This window comes from Pteropus vampyrus, unplaced genomic scaffold (genome assembly GCF_000151845.1).
Source record: "Pteropus vampyrus isolate Shadow unplaced genomic scaffold, Pvam_2.0 Scaffold39, whole genome shotgun sequence".
NCBI lineage: Eukaryota > Metazoa > Chordata > Mammalia > Chiroptera > Pteropodidae > Pteropus > Pteropus vampyrus.
In genome coordinates, this window is record NW_011888820.1 from 6,144,103 (window position 1) to 6,153,069 (window position 8,967).

At 40.5% G+C, this 8,967-nt stretch overlaps 1 protein-coding gene across 7 annotated transcripts in view; it reads left to right on the forward strand.

Annotated features, from left to right (window-relative positions):
• The window catches only part of SNCAIP (synuclein alpha interacting protein), a 66,540-nt gene extending 58,805 nt beyond the window's left edge, over positions 1-7,735 (forward strand). For 3 of the 7 annotated variants that reach the window (XM_023529548.1, XM_023529549.1, XM_023529551.1), the window contains one exon: positions 7,014-7,735. In XM_023529548.1, coding sequence (XP_023385316.1) covers positions 7,014-7,019 — 6 coding nt within the window. In that variant the 3' untranslated portion in view covers positions 7,020-7,735. The remainder of the gene's footprint in view (positions 1-7,013) is intronic. The other 4 variants (XM_011358297.1, XM_023529550.1, XM_011358296.1 and 1 more) reach the window with 2 other exon arrangements.
• The last annotated feature ends 1,232 nt before the right edge of the window (positions 7,736-8,967 follow it).

Below are 8,967 nucleotides of genomic sequence, written 5' to 3' on the forward strand. Positions count from 1 at the left end.
CTACAGGAGGGGCTTTATTCCAGCAGCAGAGGGCAGAGGAATCTACTCAGCTCACAAACGCTGTTTCCCAGTTGACTTTGGCTTTCAGTCTTTGTTTTAATGGAGTCAAGTACCAAGTAAGTATAGAAATTAAATTTCCTGTCCTGAGTGGAATGAGTCAACCTCCTATTGGAATCAGAACATTGAAGCAGAGCTGAGGTTTTATTTCATTGTTGATTGAAAGCCCCATTCGTCACCATTCTGCTGCCCTTCAGAGAAGCCAGGCCGGCCCTGCCATTCTGAAATTGCTCCAGCATAACATTCAGACCCGCGATGCCAGTCAATAAGCCAGTATCTGAGTGCCCCCTCCACCCAAACTAAAGAAGGGTTTTTCTCAAACTGTTTATGATTCAAAATGCATCGACTGTGTACATAAAAGGATCGTTTTGGAGGTCCTTCTTGGAGGACCACAGGTGGCTCAGGCACCTTCTTGGGCAAAGTCTGTCTGTAGCATGGCTTTATTTCATCCCCCTGGGAAAATATGAACCACTCCCCAACAAGAAAGGAAACGGGAGGAGGAAACGGAGAGCAGTGGAGGGGGCGTTAATGTAATCAGTGCCTCTTACTGGTTTATTTCAGATGAGTTAAATTTCAAATCCATTTTAAAAGGAGACTATCAATTTTCAATCATTTAAATTCAATTCAATTAAAATGAATTGTTTAAAAGTATGACACACCTTTCAGCACTCTTCCAAAATCCTCCAGAATGTTTGTGTGAACGTGTATATGTGTATATATATAGTTATACACACAAATATGAGCATATGTGTTGTGGGTATAAATTTTAGTTCAGAATGCTAAGGTGTGAGAAATGTCACTCTCCTTTTTTTCCCTTTTATTTTAAATTTAAATTAATATGTTCCAAAAAAATTAATCTGCTCTAGATCTCTGTTCAGATTAGAGGAAAACTAAATCTCAGTCATTTTAGGGGGTGCCCCAAGTGGGTCTCATTAATTCAGAAAGTTGAAGGAAGTGCCTTGGAGGTTCTATATTTACTGGTCATCACATTCTGCTTGGTCCAGGCTCACATGTTGCCTAAATCTGTGCTGCTGCTGGCCGCTGGGACAGGAATCTAGGCCAGTGCTGAGAGCCCAATGCCTGGGATGGGAAGAAAATAGAAAAAAATACCTATTCCCTTCACAGACATTGGTACTGTCCCATTTCTGTTTCTCGTAACCTACCTTCTCCATCCCAGTACCCTTCTCTGTCCCCATCTGAGGCTTTGTGTGTCTTCTGGGGCCTGGAAAATTCTGCTTTCGTCTTAAACAGAAGTCACCTGAGGGAAGGAACAAAGACTTGGTAAACTCTTTGAGAGGAAGAAGAACTTCTCATTTCTTCCGGGCTCCTACTGCACCTGGAACCAAGACAAATTACTATCATAGGAGATTCTTCTGCCAGAAATATTTCATCCTTTTTACAAACAAGAGAACAAAGTCAAACAATCTACTATAATAGGATGACGAAAGTCAGAGCACTAAATGGAGTTACAGGGCTACTCAGATGTCAGACACAAGGTTAACACTTCCCTACTCAATTTGAGAAACAATCCTTCTGAAGGCTCAATTTTGAACCTGTCAGATTCATGGGCTTTACATGTTAACAGAGTTTGATTTCAGTGATAAACAGAAACCCCCAAATAAAAATATGCAGTGTATTTATGTAAGCATCCTGATCACTTCCCCCTCTCTACTTTATACATTACCCTATACTTCGTTTTAGTTGGGTATGTGTTCCACAGAAGGTGAAAACCCACTGGTTTGTTTATGCCAGAGACGGGGGAGATTTTTCTGATTCACTCATAATCACACAGAGTCAGAGACAACCAGCCCAGAGTAAGGATGGATATCTACAGTTAAAATGATTCTTCAGAGAAATTTAAACTTGCATGGAAATGTGGGCATGAAAAACATCTTATTCTACCATAGAGCCGGCTTCATTTTGCCTGTGGAACCCATAGAAAAAGCATTCCATAGAAAGACGCAAGAAAGAAAGGAGCCTAAATGTTCATCTATCAGTAAAGTCTTCAAATCTTGGCCCAAGAATTTGCTTACAGGCCGAATGGCCCCTCTCAGGTAGCAAGGATTACCCAAGATCTTATATGGAAACTGGTGGCAGTCACTGGGTTACAGTTGACCCCAAACATTATACCACTGAATGGCCCTGTCATTGTAACCCCAGGAGAAAGAATGGAACAGTGGACCCTAATTCCAGGCATATACTGGAATCCCATTTTAGTTCCTAAGAGATTTTTATTTTTCCTGGTAAAAGAAAAATTGGGGCAATAAATACAACATTGTAAAGAATGTCAGCTCTGTGAGGGGGGTCTGTTTGCTGTTTACTTTTTCTAAATTGGTCACAGCTTGATAGCAAAGAATCTAAATTTCTTTTCAATGCCTTTTAAAATTAGATCTAACTCTATTACTTTGAACAGCTTTCCCAGTGTGTTTCGACTGCAGAGGATGACTTTGTTTATAACAATCAGATTTATCTTTACTTTTTCTTATAAAAGGCAAATTGGTTTTGAGTTATTACAACTCCAAGGGAATGTTTGCAATTACTTGTCTCAAAATGCCAATAAGACATCCATTTCCCAGAGTTTAAGTCTATCTGAGATTTGTAGCAAATGAAGTGAGCATTGGTTTCAGTTACTGATAGCAGAGGTCATTAACCCCTGGCCACCACCAGTCACACCCTCCCTGACCACAGTGGCACTGTAGCCAGAGTGGTTAGCATCAGGAAACCCCTAATTCTAGCACCAACATGAGAGTAGACTCCTTAAGAAGACATTAAGCAATAAACACCATTAGTGTGGGTTTTACTGTGAAGGAATTGTCCATACTGGGAATTGTACATCTGGAGCCAAGAGCTAATATCAGATATTCTGCTTAGATGTCAAGGTTGTTCAACATCCACTTGAAAGAAAGAGATATGTTTGTTTGGCCTGAGATGATATGATGGTGTGGCAATGGTCATCTGTACCCAAAAGGAGGTCAGAGTTCAGGGTGCCCCCAGCAGTGTACATGCATGCACACACGCGTGCGCACGTGCGTGCGCGCGCGCGCACACACACACACACACACACACACACACACCTGTCCTTGTTGCCAGAATGTCACGCTAAATGGAAAAATGAGCAAAGATATGGAAGACAATGGGAAAGCAGAGGCGAGGTCCTAGCCAAACCCAACCCAAGCAGAGCGTACTCTCAGCCCTACTGAACAGCGTTTCTGGAGTCATCACGGGAAAACACCGTCCAGCCAAAAAGGAGTCCCCGATCCAGCTGAACACATGCATCCTTGCCATGATTTCTCCGGATATAATAAAATAACCACATTTCAATCCTGTCTTAAATTTTTGACTTCAAAGTATGTATTTTTAACCCATATGCTTTTTAAGGACTCTTGAAGTGATAGTTATAGAGTTAGTCATAGGTGTGTTTCCAAGCTATCTGAGTGTGTATTGACTGCATACATAGTTCTAGAGTGAAACCCTTAGAGCAGACTGAATCTTACTAAACGTAATAGTTTGGAAAAGTTCGCTAAAGTGCTAGTACTAAATGTATATTTAGTAACACTACACATTAGACTTTCTGTTCCAAAACTATAATTTCAAGTTCTAAGCTCTGATCTGAAGTACGTTGTTCTGTTTTCATTCTAATATACTAGGTCTGGGGTCCAGAGCCCGTTAGTCAGCAGGTGTAGGTACTTGAGATGATTACCTCTGCTCCAGAAACCCCTATCTGGTCTCCTTGCCTTCCACACCTCCCATGTTTACCCAGATGTTCTGTGCTCCTTGTACAATGCCCGTTCCTCCCACCCCCACTGCCGCCTCCCTAGGTTCAAATTAGTTCCAAAGAAAACCTGTACTTCATACTGAAGCTTTGTGCATATGACTTGGAGGAATAGAGGAGACCCCAATCTCGAACTGTTTCTCTAGATTACATTAATTGACAGCTTCTCCTTTGAAACGGGCCACAATTTTGCACTGTCATTGGCTGTTGCTTAACAGAAAATGTCCATGTTATAGGGAATAGTTAAAATCATCAGATCTTTCCAGTGTACAAGCACAATTTAGCACTCCCTCTAAAAGGTACCAAACTTCCCGAGGTTGGTGAGAACACAATTCACAAATGGAGTTTCTTCTCATAAGCTCCTTCCACCCTCAGGGAAAAGGAGAAAGCATGTACTGCCACAGGAAGACAATGAGACAGAGTTTAGTATCAAAACGTGATGAGTTAAGACAGAAAAAGCTACTACAACTAAGGGCTTTAACATTCCGTCTTAAAGCCCTGCCTTTGGGAGGCAGGAAATCAACATGTGGGACACCTGCCTTGGAAACCAAAAGTACCCCACTAGAAATGCATTCATTCAGTGTGCTCATCCTGGTGTAAGAGTAGTCACAAAATTTAGGAAGAAACAACTCTCCTCTGCCACTTACACCTTTCCTCACTCTCCCCGGGGTCCAGTTTTGAATTGTGCAGCTACAAAGGGGATACATGTTCTGTTAGTTTCGTAACTGCACCACGCGTCTGCCACTCTTGGGTGTGTTTGTACATGGAAAGGGCAATTCCTGTCTATAAACTCTCTCAAGGCTGGAGTTTTCAAGAAGCAGCAAGCCGTTGGAGGTTTAAAAGTACCAGATGGCAACTTTACCCAGACACCTTCCAGGACCTTCTCCAAGCATCCCTGCTCCGACCACAGTCATTTGGGATTTTTCTTCCCACTGGGAACAGTGCCGACACATTAGCTTCCCGAATGCCACATCCCTGGATTTCCAGCACGCTCATTTCAACAGTTTTTAGCTCTAAGCCACACATTTTGCTGTGCCAGAGTAAGGCGTGGTCTCTTCATTTAGTGAGATCATAATCAAGAGAGAATTTAAAGAGAATATAGTTAAAAACACGGCGAACTCCATGAAAGGTATAAGAACTTCATGATAGTGCCCTCGGCCCCTAGCCCCCTTTGTACGCCCAGTGTCTAGCGTGGTGCCTGGCACCTGGTAGGGGCTTCATAAATATTTGGAGAGAGGAACAGCTAGAGAGAGGAAATGAAGGAAGAAGAAGGAAAAAGAGAAATAAAAAGAATGAAGTCATCATCCCACAGAAAGAATGGTGTGTCCTGTATAAATCTAGGCCATCTGATTACAAGTCCCCCTACAGACGGGGGGTTTTAGTTCGGGTACTTCGATTAAGTACAAGTTTTCATACTTTGAATGTAAATCCCATTTTTTAGTAGGTGGGATTTAAAGATATGCTCTCAGTAAAGTTCTGAAAGAGACCACAAAAGTAGCAACGTCTCCCTATTTTGGTTATCAGTGGAAACGTATGCCCGTGGACCATTTTAGACTAATCCTCTAAGTAAGTTGCTGTCCGGGCTTTGGAAATATGGAATCTATGCCTAGATGAGTCAGCAGGTTAGAGTACTTGAAAAACTGTTATTTAAATTCAAACCTTTTCTTCTTTCCAATTTTGGTCACTGAGAATGTGATATTATATCCCAAAAAATGAAATCACGGAGCAGCAAATTATCTGAATAATTCATGCCAGAGTTACCCACTTTTTTTTTTTTTTGAATACTTGTAATTCAGGACTAGGTAATTGAAGGGTTCAGGGAAGCTTGAATTAGCTTGATATTATTCAGATAAATGCCTCAAATTAACATTTTACTTGGTATAGATTCAGCTCTAATTATGCTGGGTTTCGTTTTGCAGAAAGTATTCTCTTTAGTATTTTTGACCACACTGCCACCCCTTGTATTAAAGCAGAAATTATACACATGTCCACCCATCCACCTTTCCACTTCGGAAATATTATTGGCATTTTGTCTGTTATCACTCCTCTCCCATTTCCCTCATTCATTTAGGTTTATGCCTTTTATATTTCTACGTTTTCATTTTAGTGCTATTTTGTAAGACAGAGGTGATATGTGTGTGTGTGTTTTTAATCCACCGTCTTTAATTGGAAGTCCCTAGAACATCTCTTAACCAACCAGGTTTTTCTTTCATCTTCTCCCTTTCTTGCCCATGGACAGCTCTCTAAAGTTCTATTCAAAAAAAATAAATAAAAATAAGAATTATAACTTTCAGATTGTGATGATAATCAACTATTTACTAGAACACTAAGAATAGACTACATGGTCTTTGTAAGTGAGCACGATTTTGAGGCCATAAAGCTACACTTGGGATTCTTCATCCAGATATGTCCTCATGTTAGCGAGTACCATTACCAGAAAGTTTGTTTTTGTCCAGCGTAGCAACAAGAAGGAATTTAGTGAATTTAGTAATATGTAGGCCTGCCACCGTCAGAAGATAACTCTCCAGAAGGTTTTATTCCCAGAATGGGACTAATATCCATGAAAATGAATGCATCTACCCAGAGGAAAATTCACTTAAAAAGCAAAACTGATCCACGGTTTGAGCTTGTACTTCTGGTTCCACAAGCCTACTAGGTATCAAGTATTGAAAGAAAAACAGCATTCTTCCTTAGTTTCTTCTTTTCCTTGTAGATTTACGAACATGCTGTTGCTCAGTAATCACGCACCCAAAGAAAAAGCACCTTCTTTAAACTATTAATAATCACGCTTATGGAAGAATAAAAGGTGTCACTAGTGAAATCATGTAAAGGAAATATAAATATCTCTTGTTTCTACTTGACCGTCAATACTTTCTGTTTTGTTTGTGATAAAATTCACTGACTGTAAATTTTACCTGGAGTTCAATCAGCATAATTGAGAAATTACTTCCGGAGACAAAAAGTTTTCACTAAGTGTGTGTGTTGTGACATGTTGACTCTTGCTTTTATTTTTTAAAGAATAGTTTATATGAAAAGAGAATAATTTGCCTACTGGAATGAAGCATTCTTCAGTGTGGTTTGTATGAGGATAATTTCCATTTTTGGTGAGCTGTTTAGTGGTATTGTCTTGTAACTCGACCATAGTTTTATCTAATTTTGGCCTCGTGGTTTCTCTTCTGCTTAGGCATAATGACATCAATAGAGAAATGAAGAAATCCTACAGCACAAAGCACACTGCTGAGCCAGAGACAAAAGAACTCTTCTTGTAAATCGCTTGTTTATTATCCCTCATTGCTGCCCTTTGGGCACCATTGGAAATTTCTGGATTGTCCTCTGTGGAAGTAGAACCATGAGAGCAACACCTCACCAGCAAAAGAACAGAATATCAGGATGCCTTAACTTCATAGTAGTAGACTATATGACACATTTTGGGTGATATTTGTATATATAACTTGTTTTGTAAAAGATGCTGTTTAAAAGCATGATTGGGTAAATGTATGTTTTTTAAGACTGGATTGATTCAATTTATCCACGGGACATTCACCAAGCCACTGACGCCAGTTTGTATTTCATCGATTGCATGAGTGTTTCCTAATGTTGACTGAACCTCCCTTTCCCCATAATTCGGGCACTTTTGGCTCAGCATCTCAGTAAGACCAGGTCAGTGGTATTGTTTCCTGTCTAGAGTGTTTTTCTGTCATTTCTACTTTTTGTATAAAGGAAATAAAACAGTGTTAACAGCCACCTATAAGCTTGAGACACCTACTTTCTAATAAATCTGTGATGTTCTGATTTCTAAGGGACTTTGAGAGTATTTTGATTGCTGCTATTTTATTTCAGGAACAAACTGCCCAGTTTAGCTGTTTTCCCACAGGGATCAAATAAAACATTCTAGTTTTCATTAAGCACTAAAGGATCAGACAAGTATATAAAATAAGCCAATGCCTCTGTCTTCTCAAATCGCAGCGCTGACATGAGAAAATGCTAATGACAACTAAGGATTTAGCCCCTTCTTGGGTCACTTTTTTCTGCCTCTAGCACATTATGAGGCCTCTCTAATCCCTTCAGGAGACAGTGTGGAGCCTGCATTCATAACAGTCCTATTCTTGATGCAACTCTTTCAGTCCACGTAAGCAGTGAGTTCCAGGAGGTATTGTCCTATCATGTAAAAATATATTTTCATCAAAACTTCGAGAGTTTTATTTTCAAAGTGTTGGCAGGGCCTGCCCAAAAGAGGTCTATCAAATTTTAGTTTGAAAGTAGAATGTATTCCTACCAGGAGCGGGGAATTAATGTGTGCTATTAATGGTTACTAGCAATGTTACCGCAGTCAAATGTGGACCATTCTGTATTCTGGTGGACAAAATAGGCCAAGGTACTGAGTTAGGAGGCAGTTTTGCATATGTGGGCTATCTGACAAACGGGCTTGATGAGATACAAGGAGGTATAGACAAAGGAGTTAATATAAAGTATCTTTAATGCATCGGCCATGCTTATGTGAAGATATTAGTACTCCCATTTTATAGATTAGAAAATTAAACTTCAGAAAGCTTAAATGCTGTGTCCAAGGTGAATAGCAGAATTTGGCTTTGGTACCAATTTGCTCATTAACCCCACTACACTATCCATCTGTCCTGCGCTATGCCATCCCCTGCGAGCTTTGTCCACTGGACAAGCACACAGGCAGCATGAGTTGTGTGGTGTTTGCTCTACTCCTGGATAACCCTTTGGTCTTGGGCAAGGGACACTGCCTCCTTGGAAGGGAGAGACTGGCCTACAAACACATCTAGGAAGTAGATTCTTTCCCACTTATAGAGCAACATGTCTGTAAATATCAACCAATTTGCTCTGTCTTTGTTTGGGTCCTGTGAGTTCCTGTCGTTAGAGCCTGGTCCCATGTGTGGCTCTGCATTTCTCATACTGTCTTTTTCTCAAATGAGATGCCCTATGTTGATTTTGGCCCCTTGGTTTCATGTGTCCTCTTTGATTGCTTCCTGACATTTCACTGCTCTGTTCTAGTGCTTGATTGAGCTTCTAGTAGAAAATACATGGCAACCACACATGAAATGTAGATTCCTGTATTTTCTGCTTGGTGCAGAGGCCACCGGTGAGCTGGAATCACACTTAAGCCAACATTT